Source organism: Dendrobates tinctorius, unplaced genomic scaffold (assembly GCF_039654945.1).
Source record: "Dendrobates tinctorius isolate UK_male_01 unplaced genomic scaffold, ASM3965494v1 ptg000013l, whole genome shotgun sequence".
In the NCBI taxonomy this organism is placed as follows: domain Eukaryota; kingdom Metazoa; phylum Chordata; class Amphibia; order Anura; family Dendrobatidae; genus Dendrobates; species Dendrobates tinctorius.
Genome location: NW_027361681.1, coordinates 3,503,223 through 3,523,797, shown reverse-complemented (window position 1 = coordinate 3,523,797; position 20,575 = coordinate 3,503,223). Strand labels below are relative to the sequence as shown.

Below are 20,575 nucleotides of genomic sequence, written 5' to 3'. Positions count from 1 at the left end.
GTCCCCGAAGCAGGCTACAGCTGTCTGCCGTACAACTAGAGTTCATAGGAACATCAGACGAGAGGAACTCCAGTGTAACTCAGTAGTAGGAGTACTTCATCTGAAGGCGCTACAAGAGGAGACGTTCAGGAAAGCACAAGTTGGCGGAGTGTTGGAAAGGAGTGCTTCATCTTGCCTGGAGGTTGACTGAGTCCCAGACATGGCGTGGAAGCAGGCACCTGTTTGTACACAGATTGTGAGTAAAGCTTTGGAACTACATGCTCTGGTGTCCTCCACTTATCCCTGCGTCAACCTGCCCGGCACTGCTACATCCCCTGCGCCTGACACTATACCACCTAAGTGTCACCATACCTACTCTGCCCCGGGACAACAGTCCTGCCTGTGGAGGGCTATACCATCACTGCTGCACCACACCATCTGTCCCAGAGGATCTGTCTGCAGCGTCGGCCTAACATCTACATTGCCGAACACCACAGGTGGCGTCACGACTTATTCATTGACACTGAACATTTACAATGGGTGCCCAGGGCCACAGGCCAGGCCACAGCTACCGTGACAACTCCCATTGAGATCCACAGGGCCCGGTACCGAGTACCCCCACAGCCCTGGGTGTGAGGGCGTCCCAAACTTGGCGTCACGAACAGGATGACGAGACCCGATGCCATCGGGATCTGTGTGCCTACGATTTATTGAACTTAAAAGTTTGTGGAGATGTGCAGAAGACCCAATTTGATAGACTGTAAAATGAACGCTAAAAATGGCCACTGGCGCGGTGAAGAAGGGCGTGACAACATGGGTGGTCCTAAGAAAAGACCGCAAACTGTCCTGGGCCTCCCCTGTCTGAACTTCTATGCAACTGCAACATGGCCCACCCCCCTAGGGGTTCGTATGCTGGCTTGGTATGGAGGAGTAGGAAAAAGACGCCGCCCTCAGAAGGAGGAGCGAAGGCCAGTGGCGGGAAAGAGCTCAGGCGGGAAGAAGGACGCCAGAATGCCATCTTGGAAGGAGAAGGGAGGAGGCCTGTAGAGCGCACGGAGGTTGAGTTGGATCTCCCCGGCGCCATGGCTGAAGGCTCCAACCCCGTTTCCGGGATGAACTGCCAACAGCTGGAGGACGAAATAGCCCAGCTGACGTGCCGTCTGCGACTAAGGCAGGAGGCCTTACGGAAGTTGAGCAGGCAGCACGCCCAGGAGGGGCCTACACCACCGGCACCTCTGGACCCGGTACCTTAACCGGCGATACCTGCTGCCGCGGCACCGGACTACCCTCAGGCAGCGCAAGTATACACCTCCACGCTGTCTATATGGCTGGCTGCGACCTGTCCGGAAGAGTCACCGGAGACCCCGGGAGCTGAGGCCGTGCTCCCGCCTGGACCTGACGCGGCTGTGCAGGTCCCACCGGAGGCCCCTGCGGACCCGGAGCCGCTATCTGCTCCACCACCGCCGGCCCCTGGACCAGCCACTCCGGTGGATATCCCTGCAGCTGCCCACCGTCTCAAGCCTGCACCGGAATACCGCCAGGAGGCCCCAGGTATGTCTGCTGCCCCTGCACCTGGTAAGGCCCTGGGGTGTACACCCGTGGCAGCGTCAGGACAGGTCGTGCTGGACCTTGTTTGGGACCGGGACGCTGAACCCTGGGGGGAGACATCCGAACCCCCAGCAGGGGCACCCTTGTCAACAGTGGGTGAAAGCAGGTCCCGGGAGGAAGAGGAGGAAGAGCCTTATTATCAGCAGACCCTCCGCAAACTGGCAGCGGAACAGAGGGAGAGGGGACAGCAGAGACTGGCTGTGTTGGGACCTGATCTGGACCGAAAGGAGAAGGTACGGGCTGGTCACGAAGGTCCCCGGGATGCAGCTGGTTGGGGGCAAGTCCTAAATGTGATCCACGAGAGAGACTTCGGGTTCATTGCAGACCCCAAAAGAATTAGTGACCTTTTCTTTAATTGGCGGGATGTGGAGTCGCACCTGAGGAAGGGGCACCCTGCTAGAGACCTGCAGCCAGGGGAATACGTGACTTTCACCTGGCATGAGGGGTTGAGAGGTTGGTACGCAATGAATATCCGCCGCATACCTGAAGAACTACTGGCAACTTATACAGGAAAGAAGCTATATGTACCCCCAGGTACCACCACTTCGTCTCATGTGAATCCAGCAGCAGAAAGAGATCTTCAAGAAGTTCTTCCATGGAAGCAGCCCAAGCCAACAGCTTCCAGTACCCCAGGAGGGGACAACTAGCCATAACCTGCAAAATAGCTAACTTTGCTACCCAGGAGGGTATTTGCACCGTTGTGCCTTCTTCTATTTTGTTCATCATGTTTTTCTGTTTCCAGTTTTGTTGCCCAGTTTGATTGGCAGCATATTCTTCATTTGGAACTGTGGAGATCATGGACGCTGAATGATCCAGGACTGTTTGTAAATAGTTTGCACGTCTTTAGGTGCCTTCTCTTGGTTTTACATAGACACTTTGTGAAGAAAGGGTCTAGCTCATCTGGAGCATGGCTCCAATCAAAGGATACTGCAAGAGATCCCGGCTGGGAGCGGTGTCCAGCACTTACAAGAATTATTGCTATTTTAATGTGAAGTATTTGATAATGTGTCTTATAATAGCTTTTATATAGGATTTAGGAATGTTTTAATAAAGAGATGAGAGATTTGAATAAAGAATGAAGATTTGGAAGATGCAGGTGATGAACCAGGTATCAGTGGTTGTCACTTTAAGCTAATGATAGAAAAAGTAGAAAATGTGAACAAGAAAGGTGATGAAGAAATGTGTTGATGATGAAACTTGCACTTTTGAATTAAGACTTCAGATAGTTAATTAAGCATTGTTTGCAATGTTCAAGAATGAGTGCCTCTCACATTGAGAAGATTAGATAAGAACTGTTTACTAAGTATTGCAAAAATTTTGTATGGTCCTGTGTTTGTCAACTTTGTTGGCCTTGCAGCCCGCGAACGTGCTGTGTTTAACGGGGGGGTATGTGGCGCCCATGAGGCTCAGTCGCCACAGAGGTACTGCACCTCCTCCTGAGGTGTGGTATCCCACCATCCAGGTAAGGTGGAGTCTCCTGACCACGCTCCAACACCTGCACCCCACACCACAAAGTAGTGTAGCAAAGCACCTTCGGCGGTTCCCTGCTTGGAGTATAGCAAAGCACCCCTTGGTGGCTCCCTGCTTGGAACACGAAACGTGCTGGGAGGTGGGTGGAGTTAGATGACATTTCTAGGAGCGGGAAGAGTTTAAGTGAGACAGTCAGTAGCTGGTTGGAGAGAGAAGAAGATCCCTAGAGAGAGGGATAGATGGATGGAAGTGCTGCAGCAGATCCCAGTGACCTGGGTCTGCTGGCACAGGAAAGGGAGAAAGAGAGCAACATAGACCGAAAGCCTGACTCTCCATAGAAAGAAAGGATTAGTACGGAATGTGAGGAGTAAAAGAGAACAGAAGACGTGGGTGAGAAGAGAACCCTTCCTAGAAGTTCTAAGCGCAAGGCCGGGGCCCGGTCCCCGAGGTTGTATGGATACTAATTGTCCGGCAGCAGACACCGGAGGAATAGAAGTAGTGACCACTTTATTCCCACACAAGACTTGGGGGCACAACAGCAACTGGATAGTGAGCCGGGACTCAGTAGCAAGGAGTCCCCGAAGCAGGCTACAGCTGTCTGCCGTACAAGTAGAGTTCATAGGAACATCAGACGAGAGGAACTCCAGTGTAACTCAGTACTAGGAGTACTTCATCTAAAGGCGCTATAAGAGGAGACATTCAGACTGTGAGTAAAGCTTTTGAACTACATGCTCTGGTGTCCTCCACTTATTCCTGCGTCAACCTGCCGGGCACTGCTATATCCCCTGCGCCTGACACTATACCACCTAAGTGTCACCATACCTACTCTGCCCTGGGACAACAGCCCTGCCTGTGGAGGGCTATACCATCACTGTTGCACCACACCATCTGTCCCGGAGGATCTGTCTGCAGCGTTGGCCTAACATCTACATTGCCGAACACCACAGGTGGTGTCACGACTTATTCATTGACACTGAACATTTACAATGGGCGCCCAGGGCCACGGGCCGGGCCACAGCTACCATGACAACTCCCATTGAGATCCACCGGGCCCGGTACCGAGTACCCCACAGCCCTAGGTGTGAGGGCGTCCCATAATTATCTGAAGCCCCGAAGATGCGGCCATGTATAAGCACAGAGTGAGCCCCAGAGCCATGCAATTGTTACTAAAGCTTCTTCTATTAGCATTATCCCCGGCATGTCCATGCTTGTGATGCACATTCCTGCTGAGATACAGAGACACCGGGGAGCAGACATAATACGACGCATATTCAGATATTAGGATATCTGCCACATGGTCTCCAACCTGTGTCTCTTCAGCTGTTGTGAAACTACAACTCCCAGCATGGCCTGACATATACATGGCTCAGAAAACAGTATGACACTTGATGGGATTAGATAAAAACGCTATGTGTGAACGTATCCTTGCAGTCCTTATACACGTAAACATTTCAGCTTTTTTAACATTTCTATGTAAAAATTATGGTAGTTTTTTCATATTTTCCATCACTTTCACTCCTGCCACTGTGAGTAATGACATGATAATCAGTACAAGGCCTTTTAGGTGAAGGTCCGGCTGCTAAACCATGTCAGGTCAGTACAGCGACCGACCGACAATTGTTGCACTAATCACCTTTTCCTTTGTCTTCTCCACGGTTGTGTCAGCTCCAGTGGGGTTTCTATAGCAGCTAAACATATGCAATCACCACAACACACCGAGTAGCCATGCTGATGTCCATATATGGTGCTTCCTGAATCCCGGCACTGAGAAGGGCCCTGATTCCCGGCTGATCCACCCTATAAAACACAATCATTCATTTATACATCTAGACCTGATGCATGTGATGTCCATTATTAGATGGCATTGAGGGAATTCATACAGTGTTTCACATGGGCCTCAAGAAGGCAGCACAAACCTGATATACTTGTAACAACTAGATAAATGCCTAAAATAGCTACACATGTATGAAGGACTCCGCACTGTCTAGATATACTGTTACTTGTTAATTCTATGGCATTGGAGGCCTACGAGTCCCCGGGACCAAGGGCCTGGTTCTGTCTGCCTACTCTGCATCTGTGTCAAGTTATGGGACCATAATGGGCACGTCAGTTACCCCAGAATTATAGAATTGAATCCAATAAATCAGACCATATACCCTTTTCTCATATTGCACAGCAATTGACAAAAAATTGTCACCCTGAGAATTTCCAATGGTAGGTTTAAGTTTGTTTTTTACCTGAAAATATATACCTTAGGCAGGTGTTATCCAGACGATTGTGAAAAAAAGGGAAAATTATGATTGCACAATCAACTGTTCACACAAACACCTCTTACACTTATTGTTACAGTTTGTCTGTGTAAAAGGACCTAAGCCCTACATAATAAGCACATCATGTAATGGGCATGTCAACTACCGTAGGAATATACAGTAGAATCTTCAATGTTCTTTTGAAATGTGATCTTTACCTTAAAATTGGCTATACACATTAAATACTATAGATGTGCTTTCTTTGAGAAAGTAACTGCCAAACACATTTGGCAGCAGTTTATTTCCCTAACAAATAAAAGGACTGGCGATTGAATTCTAATCGCCTGATCCTTCTTTCCTCCTGACATCATCTATTGGTGGAACAGTCAGGAGGACCCCATATATATTATATGGCGGGCTGATCAAGCAAAATTGGCAGATGACTTTTATCTAATGTGTATGGGGCCTTAAAATTCATTTAAATGGGACAGTGTTTTCAATCATTTCAGGTGTAAACATGCCCAATCATGAAATGGTGCATTGCTAGTTTGTAATTGATCGCTTTTTTAAGTTAGGACATATTCTATTGTTTATGGTCAGCACATTCCCTAATGTAATCAGAAGTTGTGCTGCTGACAATAATATAAAGTTTGTGAAATGAATGGGAAAATAATGATTACACAAATGTCTGTTCAAACCACTATCACGTTCATTGATAGTTTGTTTAAGATGACCTTAACCCTACATAGTGAATTCTGGGAGTTGGGGTCTATAATGGTCATGTCAGCTACCCTTGGAATATGCAAAGTAGAGTTGAGCGACTTTGGTCGGATCGGGTATCATGAAACAAAATTTGTTTCAGATGAAACTGGTCCAACTAGGGCAAAAAAAGTCAGAGTTTCGTCCGAAACCCGACCCCAGTGCAAGTCAATGGGGAATAAAAGTCGGCATTGAGCGGATGACAGTTTCATCTGAAACAAATTTTGTTTCATGAAACCCGATGCGACCAAAGTCGCTCAACTCTAATGCAAAGTAATCTTATAAATTAGTTCATGAACCCCCTTGCATAGACTAAAAAGTCCCATGGAAATTTTACAGGCAGCTGAGGACACTTTTTGGTGAGTTTAGGATGGACTGTTGAAATTTGATTATCATCTTACCAAAAGTATAACCAAATACTGAAAGTTCAGCTTAAAGGTGTTATTATACTATATAGATGATAAATATATGATTGATGGGGAACTTTTTCCATCAGTTCCATAAAAGTCAGTGAAGTAGTGGATTGAGCATACAAACATCAGGCCGAGTTTAAGAACTCAGCAGTCATTCGAAACGAGGCAGGGGTTTCACCTCCTTGCACCCCTTACCCCAATCATCCCTTGGCATATTTTAGTGTTGCCATATCTATTTTAATCATGAAATAAAGGAATTCGCAAGCAATACCAACATCTGGCAGAGACAAGACTCATGACTCCTCCACACTACTGTAGAATCCTACCTGATTGCCATCAAGGCTGAGTTGTATATTTTCGTTGCTTTCATACATAACCCTATACATTCACTAAAAGGACTTTGTTTCACACACCTAGCAATCATACACTTTTAGACTGACACTTTTTATTCTTTTATTTAGAATGTTAACCCTGCTTAAACATTTGCTTCCTATGCTGAAAGCACAATCCCTTGCTGGTCAGGAACAAAAACTGTTACTAGGTATAATGAAAGGACCTGACAGACAAATGTTAAATGTCAGGTTGCTAATGGCTCTTGTTTGCCTTAACAATTGTACCCTATGCTGGTTTCTGGAGATGTTCTCTAAGTGTGTGAAATAATCACTAAATAATGTGGTAAAAATGCAGTAAAAAAATATCTAATGAATCCACCACCCCAAGAAATGGCTCTTTAGGAAGTCTGACTGCTGGGCCTCTAACGAATTCCAACTACCAGGGTCATAAATGTACAGTGTTAAGTGGGTGTTAAGGTCCGTGTTTAGCCCTTATCTCCGGTTAGTACCCTGGGATTGTGATAAGAGCGTGGTCCGTGTCCGGCGCTTATCTCCGGTCAGGACCCTGATATTGTGATACGAGCGTGGTCCGTGTTTAGTCCTTATCTCCGGTTAGTACCCTGGGATTGTGATAAGAGCGTGGTCCGTGTCCGGCGCTTATCTCCGGTCAGGACCCTGATATTGTGATATGAGCGTGGTCCGTGTTTAGCCCTTATCTCCGGTTAGTACCCTGGGATTGTGATAAGAGCGTGGTCCGTGTCCGGCGCTTATCTCCGGTCAGGACCCTGATATTGTGATACGAGCGTGGTCCGTGTTTAGTCCTTATCTCCGGTTAGTACCCTGGGATTGTGATAAGAGCGTGGTCCGTGTCCGGCGCTTATCTCCGGTCAGGACCCTGATATTGTGATATGAGCGTGGTCCGTGTTTAGCCCTTATCTCCGGTTAGTACCCTGGGATTGTGATAAGAGCGTGGTCCGTGTCCGGCGCTTATCTCCGGTCAGGACCCTGATATTGTGATACGAGCGTGGTCCGTGTTTAGTCCTTATCTCCGGTTAGTACCCTGGGATTGTGATAAGAGCGTGGTCCGTGTCCGGCGCTTATCTCCGGTCAGGACCCTGATATTGTGATACGAGCGTGGTCCGTGTTTAGCCCTTATCTCCGGTTAGGACCCCGGGATTGTGATACAAGCGTGGTCTGTGTGGAAACTGTTACAGTAAATGGACGCTGGTAGACATGATAGATGACGTGCATTGGTTCTTCACCATTTTCGTGAGATGTAGGATCTCTTCTTTTATGAAATGGAGTGCACCATTTTCTGGGTTAGGGCTCATACTCACATGTGAGAAACTCTGACGAGTCTCGCATGTTAATACCTTGCACTGCTGCCGGAACTCGGACCGGAGTGTGCGGCTGCATGTATTTCTATGCAGCTGAACGCTCTAATCCAGGGTTCCCCAACTCCAGTCCTCAAGGCCCACCAACAGGTCATGTTTTCAGGATTTCCTTTGTATTGTACAGGTGAAGCAATTATCACCTGAGCTATACTAAGGAAATCCTGAAACCATGATCTGTTGGTGGGCCTTGAGGACTGGAGTTGGGGAACCCTGCTCTAATCCATGTGCCGGCTATTAACATCGAAACACGTCAGAGTTTCTCGCATGGATGAGCCCTAAAATAGAGGATTGTGCGCTATAGCTGGACCTATATGAACATGTCACTCACGGACCATAAAAGTGGCTTTGAGAAATTTTCAGTATTTTATTTCCCTCCAGATGTTTTTTTTTGCAAATGTCACATTTTTGTGTAAGCAGTATATCGTCCAGTCTTATGTGAGGTAAAATATTCATCACAGACGACAACGTCCATTGGAAACCATGGTCACAGCTTGTGTTTGGGAATGTGTCTGTATTTAATTCATTATTTAGTGTAATACAAGGCGACTTGTCTGAACAGGAGAGGTTACCAGGATAAACAGACCGAGAGGCCACAGCAGCGGGAAACCACACGGCCCTCTCGCTACTACCAGGCCAGTCGGTAACCACGGACCCCTTAGGAACCGAATGTGACGCTAGTCAGTGAGCGTGCGCACTCTGCCAAGCGTAAAACCCGTCTGTGAATAAGCGCTTGGCACCGCGCTAACAGTTCTTGGCGCCTGAAGCGCATTGCAGTGGTTACTAAGACGCTGACTAGATCCCGCCTCCTTTCGACGAAAGTAGCCAACCAGCGGGCCAGTCAATCATTTGAATGGGACCAATCAGTGCGTGGTAGAGACGGTAGTTAGGTGACCATGACAGCTGACAGGCAGCCAATTAGAACACCCTTATGGGGATGACAGCGTTTGATTGACAGTTTCCTAAGCAATCCCTGGCTCTTGAATGAGCCCGCCCACCTCCAGTCACCCAATAGGAGCCCTAGCGCCTAGCAACAAGGTCTTGAGCCGCCTATAAAACCTGCTGAGGAAGACGGTTAAGATCAGTTGCTCGCGCAGTCGCAAAGGAATATACAGTACGGTCATCAGCCCGGATTTATACCGTCAACATGAGGGAAATCGTGCACCTGCAGGCTGGACAGTGCGGCAACCAGATTGGAGCCAAGGTAATTAATCGGGAGGAAAGGGGAGCCGCGGTTACCTGTCATAACCGCTGCCTCATTCATACCACCCCTAGAATATGGCGGCTGACAGCCATTCAGCCGCATTGCGGAGACTTTTAGCTCCCGTACGCGATGTGGACCGACTTCTCGCGCCGGCTCCGCTCACCACTGTGGAATATTACTGTCACTTACACACTCGGTAATTATTCGCCGGCAGTGCGGTGGTTAATCGTGTCTCAACCGCCTTTCCCGCCCCGAAGCCGGCAGTCACGTGACGCGTGCCCTGGCGCGGAGCTGTTACTGGTGGGCGTGGCCACCCAGAACCTGTCGCGTCCCGTGTCACAGGTTACATATTTGAAATTCAAACCTTACAGGCTGGCGGGGATTGACCTGCGGGCACCACGTGCCCAGTGACGTCACAGTCCTTATAGTGCTGTGTATTATGGTGTGCTGTACATAAACCTCAGTTTGGCTTGCTGGTGCTTGTCCCTAAAGCATCAATCTGGTCATCTAATAGCAGGATGGAGACTGTCCACTATGAGGCTTATTGGGTCTTGTCAGGGCCTGATGTATAAAGCTGTGCTGCAGCAACACCCTGACCATCACTTGGCACTGGAACCCATAGCTAAGATCTCTTGTATGGGCAAGGATTCTGGCATCTCGCTTGTTGATGCCCCTTTTTGTATATGCCTCGGTTGTGCCCTACAGTGTATAGGATCTGACTATGGTGACCTCCTATAATCAGCAGATGTTGCCCTTTATTCTGGATGACTTCCATCCTAGCAGGGCTTTAGTGTTTCTGGCCTCTATTGCTGTGATATAGGACTAGTGTTGATGACTTGGGCCTCAGTTGCACTTTGCTTCCCTAGCTACATTTAGCATTCTAATATTATGGTCCCTTTTATCTAAAAGGTGATCCTCCTAAAGTAGCAGCATGTCACTAGGGTTCATGGAATCTAATCAGTGGTGATCAAAGCTCTGCATTCCCCCCCCCCCCCCCCCCATTAGTCCATCCTGAGAATGAAGGTCACATGCAGTCTCTAAGAATGTCATTTGGTGCTTGCCATGTGACCTGACCTGGCAGTAATAGTCCATTGTCTGATGCATTGGAGGAATAGATTATAAACTTTTGGTTTCCTAATTTTTTTTTTTTTTTTTTTTCTCTTTCCCTCTCTAGTTCTGGGAGGTAATCAGTGATGAACATGGCATTGACCCAACTGGTACCTACCATGGAGACAGTGACCTCCAGCTGGAAAGAATCAATGTGTACTACAATGAAGCCACAGGTGAGTGACTTTCTATCACCTAGGAGCCATTATTGTCTCCCCTTTGAGTTGTTACTTATGATGTAATGTTGCCTGTAGGTGGTAAATATGTTCCCCGTGCTGTCTTGGTGGACTTGGAGCCTGGTACCATGGACTCCGTGCGCTCTGGACCTTTCGGACAGATCTTCAGGCCAGACAACTTTGTATTTGGTGAGTAATCTGTAGTCTAGTGACTAATATTGTGGGGAAGAGGGAGGCAATGTTATAGTAACTGTACAGGCTAATAAATTAAAATCCATGTCTTGGGTTGGTAATCATGGGCTCTTGGGACACCAACCCTCAGTCCCTTTCAGGCTGAGGGGTGGATGAGAAGTTCTTGCATCTCTGTAACCTATTTAATTGTTCTTGTAGGTCAGAGTGGAGCTGGAAATAACTGGGCAAAAGGGCACTACACGGAGGGAGCGGAACTGGTTGACTCAGTACTGGATGTTGTGAGGAAGGAAGCAGAAAGTTGTGACTGTCTCCAGGGTTTCCAGCTTACCCACTCTTTGGGTGGTGGCACTGGGTCTGGTATGGGTACCCTCCTTATCAGCAAGATCAGAGAAGAGTACCCAGACAGAATCATGAACACTTTCAGCGTTGTGCCCTCCCCCAAAGTTTCTGATACTGTAGTAGAGCCATACAATGCCACACTGTCCGTCCACCAGCTTGTAGAAAACACAGATGAAACCTACTGCATAGACAATGAAGCCCTATATGACATCTGCTTCAGAACCCTGAAACTAACAACCCCCACCTATGGTGACCTGAACCATCTGGTATCGGCCACCATGAGTGGTGTCACCACCTGCCTGCGCTTCCCTGGCCAGCTAAACGCTGACCTACGTAAACTGGCTGTAAACATGGTGCCTTTCCCTCGGCTGCACTTTTTCATGCCTGGCTTTGCCCCCCTCACCAGCCGTGGCAGCCAGCAGTACCGTGCCTTAACAGTGCCAGAGCTGACCCAGCAGATGTTCGACGCCAAAAACATGATGGCTGCCTGTGACCCACGGCATGGCCGCTACCTGACTGTAGCCGCAGTGTTCAGGGGCCGCATGTCCATGAAGGAGGTAGATGAGCAGATGCTGAATGTGCAGAACAAGAACAGCAGCTACTTTGTGGAATGGATTCCCAACAATGTGAAAACCGCAGTGTGTGACATCCCACCCCGAGGCCTGAAGATGTCTGCTACCTTCATTGGTAACAGCACAGCCATCCAGGAGCTGTTCAAGCGCATCTCTGAGCAGTTCACTGCCATGTTCCGCAGAAAGGCCTTCCTGCACTGGTACACCGGCGAGGGCATGGATGAGATGGAATTCACCGAAGCTGAGAGCAACATGAACGACCTGGTGTCAGAGTACCAGCAGTACCAGGATGCTACAGCAGAAGAGGAAGGAGAGTTTGAGGAAGAGGCTGAGGAGGAGGCTGCATAAGGCACCCCCTGCAGTTGTAAATTATGTTGAAAGCTGTTACTCTCCTGTTCATGAATCTCTTATTTGTTGATGTTCATGTTTATTTGTGTGTTTAACCTTCTCCAGTTCATCTTTCCATGCTGTACAGATCTTCACTCCACCATTAAAGCATTTTTCATAAGTCCTTGTTTGTGGTCTCCTTACAGTGGGTACTTGACGTACAGCTGCCTAGTGGTGGTCCCATAAGTGTAGCCAAACGTGTCCCTAAAGCCTGGAACATAAGATGGTGGTGGTTTACAAAAAGTCCTCTATAACTGCAGGTAACAGGTCTTAATTTTATGCACATGGTGGCTTAATGGCCAGCTGTAATGTACAGAAAGTGAACTTTTTCTTCCCATGTGCTCTTGCTGTTTAAAAGGGGCCCTTGCTGGGACCCCATTTGCAGCAGGATCAATACTAAACTGGTCCAGTATAACTAGGTGGATGGTCCCTAACTGGAGTATCTTGCATCACTATGTGCCTGCAGGCATCAAAATGGCGGGGGGGGGGGGGGGGGGGCAAAGCAAGAGCCCAGGCCTGAAGTGTCTGGCAATCACTAAGCACAGACCTGTGCTGCAGAAGGTTATGTTCTCAGTACTGTGGCAGCTATAATGTACTATATGGAATAATCCAAAGTGACAATCCATGTAAAAGAGGGACAAGTAGTATCAGCTAACCCTGACTAATTATGGGCCCAACTTATGCAGGGAGCTTTCCCCAGTGTATCCATAGATGTGATCCACCTTCTGATGCAAGGATTGCATAAGGTCACTCATGGTGAAATAGTCAGACATGATCTGCTTAGACCGGTCTCCTCCTTTCCCCCCCCAACTCAAGGCCCAGCAACAGATCATGGTTTCAGGATTTCCTTTGTATTGCACAGGTGAATCAATTATCACCTGAGCAATGCTAAGGAAATCCTGAAAACATGATCTGTTGGGGGAACCCTGGCTTAGATGATGGGACTAATATCACTGATGGCTTTGGTTACTCCTAAACTAACACTGGGACGTATAACTGATTCCAGACTTGTATGTGTTTCTAAATATACACTCTCATTTAACACCTGACACTCCCTTCTCTCTATTTTCATCCTCGTTTATATGAAAACTACATTGCCCCATAGTAACATTACATTGCCTGGCAAGATCAACAGTTACTGCCCCTTATGTACAAGCATATATTATAGTAGTTACACTGCCTGGTAAGATCAATGGGGTTGTCTAGACTCAAATTAAAAAAAAAAAAAAAGCGCCTGAGGTCTGCAGTTTGGCTTACAGACTCCACAACCCTGCCTTAAACACCCATCAGCTAGAGCCATGATCCCATGACTACTACTCACCTGGTACAAAGCCTGTGTATTTGGGCAAGAGTCCAGCGGGGCTATAGATTTTGGTTGCAGGCCTGAAAGGTGGCTTCATTCTCTGTTCTGCACTTGTAGTGGGTGTTCTGATGTGAATCTAGAAGACATGAATTGGCCCAATGGGCTTTATCAGTGTAGATGTAATTTGACCGCCTGCGGTTGCCCTCTACACTCGATGGGCAGCTCACGATTTGGGGAAGAGCAGTTTCTAGGCTCCTGAGCAGGGTGTTAACCTAAATATGGCAACAGTCATTCCTGTGTGTATATGGCTTTCTAGGACTGTTCAATACCTGTATAGTTAACTTGTGAATAGAGCAAGGTTGTAGCTATTTGTGGAGAGCAGCAGAGGGCTGGGCTCAGACGCCTGCAGTTGGAGTCCCACCTAGGATATGATTCATGTGTAGGAGGGAGGCCTACAAAGCCAAGGTAATGGTAGTAATAGGTCACAGTAAGAGCAAGCAAATAGGTTTATAATTATGCCAAACTAAGATGACTGTAGATGGCCCTGACTCCATCCTGTTTACAATACTGAGATGTAAGGTGTTGGCATTTTACTGTATGGTGACCTGGATTTTTCCATTTAATAGGCTACAATAATTCCTCGGATACAGGTACAGCAAAAACAGCACCCATAACCTGCAGTAAAGTATTAAGACCTGATTTTCTGGTCAGTTTACAGTGGATGAGGGCACCAGAAATGCAAGTATGGTGGGCTTTTTAATCTTTGGGCTAGGATCCAAAAGTGAATCCAACTCAGTATTGCTGAGTGCAACACCAGTCTCATGATGTAATGTGCTGCTGGTGACATCAGTCATTGTGAGTCCTCTGACTACCTGGATTATCCTGGTGATAGAGCTGCACAGACATAAAAAAAAAAAAAAATGCATAGGATCTAACTGATGTATGGCCTTCAAAGTTCACCAGTCTTTTTAGAATAGGTGTCAAATTGTTAATGAGGTCAGACTGCTGGGACCTGCACTAATCAGAATAGAGAACTTTTATCCCTGTTAGAAGGGAGCTGCAATGCGTTGCTTATGTCTCCATTCATGCCTGCTGAGTGCTGCTCCTGGCTTGCTTTTGGCAGTCCCATAAAGAATGGGGGGGGGAGGGAAAGAAGCTCCGGTCGGGTATCCAAACGGGAATTAGGCTGGTGTATTTATGGCCACTTTTGCAGGCCGTATTGCTGCAAACTTTGCTGTCTCGTGCAAAAAAACTCAGAATGCTTTTTATTTTTTTTTTTGGAGGTGGAATTATAGTAGTTATAGTCCTGTACATAGGAGCAGTATTATAGTAGTTATATTCTTGTACGTAGGAGCAGTATTATAGTAGTTATATTCTTGTACATAGAGGGCAATATTATAGTAGTTATGTACAAGAATATAACTACTATAATACTGCCCCCTATGTACAAGAATATAACTACTATAATACTGCCCCCCCATACAAGATTATAACTACTATAATACTGCCCCCATACAAGATTATAACTACTATAATACTGCCCTCTATGTACAAGAATATAACTACTATAATACTGCTCCTATGTACAAGAATATAGGAGCAGAGTATTATAGTAGTTATATTCTTGTACATAGAGGGCAGTATTATAGTAGTTATAATCTTGTATGGGGGCAGTATTATAGTAGTTATAATCTTGTATGGGGGGGCAGTATTATAGTAGTTATATTCTTGTACATAGGGGGCAGTATTATTCTTGCACAAATAAATTCTCACCTGGCTCTTATCAAATTCATCCATACTTGCTTTGACCCCTGGTCCAAAACCAACGCCAAGACCATAGTGGTAACGAGGAATGAATCCAGTATAACCTATTGGTGACACAGAACTACAAGTAATATAATGTGTATCTATGTAATGACCCTTGAGGCACTGGTTAGCATGGGGTCTTGGGGGCCCTCTGCAGCCGTTCTGTCTTCTATAATCCCTTTCTGGCTCTCGCTAGAGCCCTTTCACAATGTCAGCCAAGTTTCTGGAGGACGAATGAGGTGAGATGATGGTGCTAGTGAAGAGTTTTAGCTAACCCTACAGCGCCATCTAGAGGCCACGTTGTCTGCAGCGCCTCTATTTAACTCGTGCTTCGCCTTTAATATAATAGTCATTCAGGGGCCGATGTGCTTCATATCTGCTTCTAAACCAGTGATCAGTCTCTGTCTATACAGTTGCTGTGAGTTGTAGTTTCTCAATAGCAGGCGGACCGTAGATTGGAGACCATCACTCTAAAATTTAGGTGTCCTTCCAATTTTTGGCAAAATAAGTGTCACGTTCCACTCCTGTAAATACTATTGGCAACCCCTCCCAAGAAGCGGTGGTCTCTGCTGATTTACCTGGTATGGCCTTACGCTGCAGATTATTGGGTAGGTCTACTTTAAGCGTTTTTGTGTAATTATTCACAGGGGATTTATAGTCTTCCTTTGGCTTCCATTCTCTCTTGGTGTAAACGTCCTGTAAGTAGAACCCAGAAACTGATTGGCAGGAAGAGCCAAAAAAGCTGAACCTGCTATGTGATAGTGTGCCTACTACTATGGTAGGAAATAAGGCCTCCTTCAAGGAGAAGTCTCAAGTTTTCTCATACTTTTCTGTTGTGGTGGTCGTACGTATATTCCACTGGCTGTTTCATATGCCGTCTTGTCACCGATAAATGGCCCTCCAGACAGCTGTCCACTGCATCAGGGACCACGTGACTCAAAGAGGTGGAGTGCTGACACGGAGACATAAGCCGGTGACCTGCAGGGGGGGGGACACTAAGACTGCTGTTTAATACCTATACTTAGTGATTTATGCAAAAGTCATACTATTGACAAGTGGAAGGAAGCTAAGAAGTGGAGACTCTGTAATGTAACGAGCAGGAGAGGTGAGTGCTGAGGAGCAGAGGGCAGAAAAGTTGTCACCACTCTGCTGCCCCCATAACTGCAGGGTCCAGACCTCCTCTGTTAACATCACCACCACCTTCCAGGAGCTTCATGGCTGAGCATCTGCATGCAGCTGTACGTCACCAAGTATCAGAGTAGTGTAAATCTGCTGCCACTGGACTCTGGAGGAGACATGTTCTGTGCAGTGATGGATCTCACTTCTCTATCAGGCATCTGAAGGAGGAGTCTGGGTTTGGTGAATGCCAGGAGATAATTACCCCCTGACTGCATTGTGCCCACTGTACAGTATGGTGGAGGACAATGCTATGGTATTATCAGAGGGCGACTGACTTTTTTATTTTTAATCCAATAATTTTTTTTTTTTGAAAACTCCTAATACAACTTATCCATTTTCAATTATCATATATAACATAATTCCATATTATAAAACACAGACAAAACATCATGGCTACAATTCCCTTGCCTGCCGAAAGCCCAGTATTTCAGAGAGAGACATTTTCATTTCCAGGTATCTGATGGAGTCAACCCGACTTCAAAAGGTGTTGTATGAATGAGTACGACTCCAGAGAACACACACCCTGGTCTTCCCTCTATGGCAGTGCCTGAGAATTACTAATTGATTTCCCTGTTTTATTTTAATAGACATATATGGGGATCACTCCATACAGCCTTTCTGTCAAGGAGATGACCCCTTTCCAAAGTAGTCCCATCTGTCTACATTCCCACATCATCTGCGCTTCATCCACCCCTCACCTAGAGCGGTTTACATCATAGTGATATCCTATCTTGTGTAGAATGCTTGGAGTTTTCTGCACTCTGAATTACATATAGGTGAGAACCTTTGGGCCTAACAGGGAGATAATTTGGGAACAATTTCTATACTCCCTCCATTACTCCACCGATATAGGGCCAACATCTGTTGGGAGATTATCCAGTTGAGGTGACGACAGGTATATATGGTAGAGATAACCCTGTGTATGGCCTGTAGAAGGAATAGTATCTATTAGGGGATGATGTATACTCAGGTCTGATGGTCCTCAGCAGAGATAATGTTGGATTAGTATTGGTGAAAAGTGTTACGTGGTAAACTGAATTTCTCTTGGAGCTGTAGAAGCTTTTAAGGGCAGAGTATGTAAATATTTGTTCTATCAACCAGATCCTTTTGCTCCCAATCAGAGAAGGTCTGTAGCTTTGACACTTTGCCCAGTGGGATTACGCCATAGCGGTCTGCATTTAGTGGATCCCTAATTACCCATCCGTTTCTTTCCTCTGACCCACACTTTATACACTAACGCCAATGTGGGGGTAAGAGGAGTCACAGAATCCCAGACGCAAGAAAACACGGGGGTGAGGCCCATGTCCCATTCTGTAAAAGTAGAGCACCCGACTTGTCCATGTCTCCTCTATTCCCCATCCATGCAGGTGTTGTAGTTGGGGCACAGTAAAATACAGCCATGGATCAGGTCCACCCTCATCCTTATGTGGCAGAGTTGGTAGTTTTATTCTGCTGTTTACGCCATATTAATTCCCGGAACATGGTTTGTACTTTACCAAATATGGGGGGAGGGAGGAAGCCAACAAGGGGTAAATTCTAATGTTCAGCACAGGACATTGTGGACAATTGTAGCTTCAGCTTTGTGGGAACAGTTTGGGGAAGATGCTTTTTTGCTCCCCATGATGGTGCCCAGAGCACAAGACCATACAGACATGGAGGGGGAGTTTATAGTTGGGGGGTCTTACATGTATATTCTGTGGGGTGGATTGTAATATTGGGGTACTTTCTATATATAGTTGGGGGGTTCTTACCTGTATATTCTGTGGGGGGGATTGTAATATTAGGGTACTTTCTGTATATAGTTGGGGGGGTTCTTACCTGTATATTCTGAGGGGTGGCTAGTAATATTGGGGTACTTGCTGTATATAGTTGAGGGGTTCTTACCTGTATATACTGTGGGGAGGCTAGTAATATTGGGGTACTTGCTGTATATTGTTGAGGGGGGTCTTACCTGCATATCCAGATGGGATGTAAATTTCAGGTAAGACGATCCCATTGTCTGCAGTGCAGCTGTGAACTTGTGTTGGTTGCAGTTTGGGGGACTCAGCTGGCATCTTGATGGGGGCTTGCCTCAGGGGTGACAGAGTGGAGTGAGGGCTTTTGGTCATGGAGGCGTCAGTAAGGAGGCAGTTTGTGGTGGAGCCATAGGAGGTTCCCAGCTGATAGCGAAGTTGGGGGCAAAATCCTGTACAACTATAGAATAAAACAAAATGAAAATTTCTACAGAGAGTAGGGGGCCCCAGACTAAAACAGGGGTTCCTAGTTATGGGCCACATGCCCCCATTGTTTGCTCAGATCTCAGCACCCTGGAGACGAGGAGTCCTTCACTCCACACCACCCTTTAGAAACAAGAATGAGCCCGTGTGGCCCTGAATTAGTGAGACCATTGTTACGCCAGCCACAGGGCACTCACCCAGGGATGTGATAGGGATCCATGAACAGGCAGCTCCCAGGTTCTTGCACTATTCTTAAATTGTAGCCACGCTGGCTCCGAGGTGCAGGATACAACATGAACTAGGGGGGGGAGACACTGCAGCCAGAGCATTATAGCGGGGCTGTTACTAGGCAACCATTGTGAGGTAACAGGTTCCGATAACTCATCGGAATCTGAAGCCGGAACGATCCATGTCAATAAGGGGAGGAAACCCCATGTAAGGCTGAGTGGCTGAGACATATCACATAGAGCGGGCTTAGATACAGAAACGCAGCAAATTATCACACGTCGGGCTTAGGGTGTGTGCACACGCTGCGGATTCTGCTGTGGTGTACAGTACCATTAAATTCAATGGAAAATGAAAACCGCAGTGCAGACGGTGCGGATTTGCTGCGGTTTCAAAACCGCAGCATGTCAATTCTTTGTGCGGATTCCGCAGCGGTTTGGCACCTGCTCCATGACAGATGTCAAACCGCAGGCTAAACCTCAGAAAAACTGCAGATAAACCACAGGTCTGTAGACCTGCGGTTTTTGACAAATACGCGCGTACAATCCGCAGCGTGTGCACACACCCTAAGGGTATGAGCACACGCTGCGGATCCGCAGCAGTTTCTGCTGCGGTGTACAGTACTATAATATCCTATGGGAAATGGAAACCGCAGTGCAGACGGTGCGGATTTTTCCGCGCTGATTTGCTGCGGTTTCTAATCCGCAGAAAGAATTGACATGTCAATTCTTTCTGCGGATTCCGCTGTGGTTTACCATCTACTCCATTGTAGAGGTGATAAACCGCAGGGCAAAACCGCAGCCTAATCCACAGGTAAACCACAGGTCTTTTGACCTGCGGATTTTGCAAAATATGCACTGATCAATACGCAGCGTGTGCACACAGCCTTAGAGAAATGCAGCACAATGTCATACATGAAAGGATTAGTTACAGCTGCTCATCACACAGTACTACCCAGTACTTAGATACAGCAGCTCTGTAGACTATCACATATAGGATTAGATACACAGCTCAGCAGGCAGTATCACACAGGATAAGATTAGATACACAGCTCAGCAGGCAGTATCACACAGGATAAGATTAGATACACGGCTCAACAGACAATATCACACAGGATGGGATTAGATATACAGCTCAGCAGATTATCACACGGGATAGGATTAGATACACAGCTCATCAGACTATCACAGGATAGGATTAGATACACAGCTCAGCAGACTAACACACAGGATAGGATTAGATACACAGCTCAGCAGACAGTATTACACAGGAGGGGATTAGATACACAGCTCGGAAGACAGCATCACACAGGATAGGATTAGATATTATAAATGGCAAGTTCACATGCTTTATTGTGATATAATACATAACTTCCTATCGTTCAGCTGAATTGTCCCTTCATGCATCACATGATGGAGAAGTGAGGTTTGCTTTGTGATATGTTGGTGCCCTGATGATGAAGCCTACAGTGCCGGGCGGCCATGGCTTCTGGAGTTGGGCACTCTGCTGAGCGTCACCCGGCTGTCCTTTTCCCTCTTTTATTGTCTATGTGGAAGCTGCTTATCTTGGCTCAGGCAGCACAACTTTCAGAACTAACAATTTCAAAAGGAAGACATTTGTTTCCTCCATAAGAAGTATGTAAGCAGCAAAGCGGAGCATATGGCGATG

The 20,575-nt window shown here is 46.8% G+C and overlaps 2 protein-coding genes across 2 annotated transcripts; one reads left to right on the top strand and one right to left on the bottom strand.

Moving 5' to 3' along the window:
• Window positions 1-9,249: 9,249 nt before the first annotated feature.
• TUBB4B (tubulin beta 4B class IVb) lies at window positions 9,250-12,299 on the top strand. The gene is made up of 4 exons (XM_073558281.1): window positions 9,250-9,405; window positions 10,580-10,688; window positions 10,767-10,877; window positions 11,079-12,299. Exons 1-4 carry the CDS (start codon window positions 9,349-9,351, stop codon window positions 12,137-12,139), a joined length of 1,338 nt encoding a protein of 445 aa, XP_073414382.1. The 5' UTR covers window positions 9,250-9,348; the 3' UTR covers window positions 12,140-12,299.
• Window positions 12,300-12,318: 19 nt separating this feature from the next.
• CIMIP2A (ciliary microtubule inner protein 2A) lies at window positions 12,319-18,977 on the bottom strand. Its single transcript, XM_073559479.1, has 7 exons — window positions 18,880-18,977; window positions 18,418-18,659; window positions 16,114-16,265; window positions 15,866-15,983; window positions 15,255-15,349; window positions 13,500-13,617; window positions 12,319-12,389 (listed from the first exon to the last, which is right to left on the bottom strand). Exons 1-7 carry the CDS (start codon window positions 18,975-18,977, stop codon window positions 12,319-12,321), a joined length of 894 nt encoding a protein of 297 aa, XP_073415580.1.
• Between the last annotated feature and the right edge of the window lie 1,598 nt (window positions 18,978-20,575).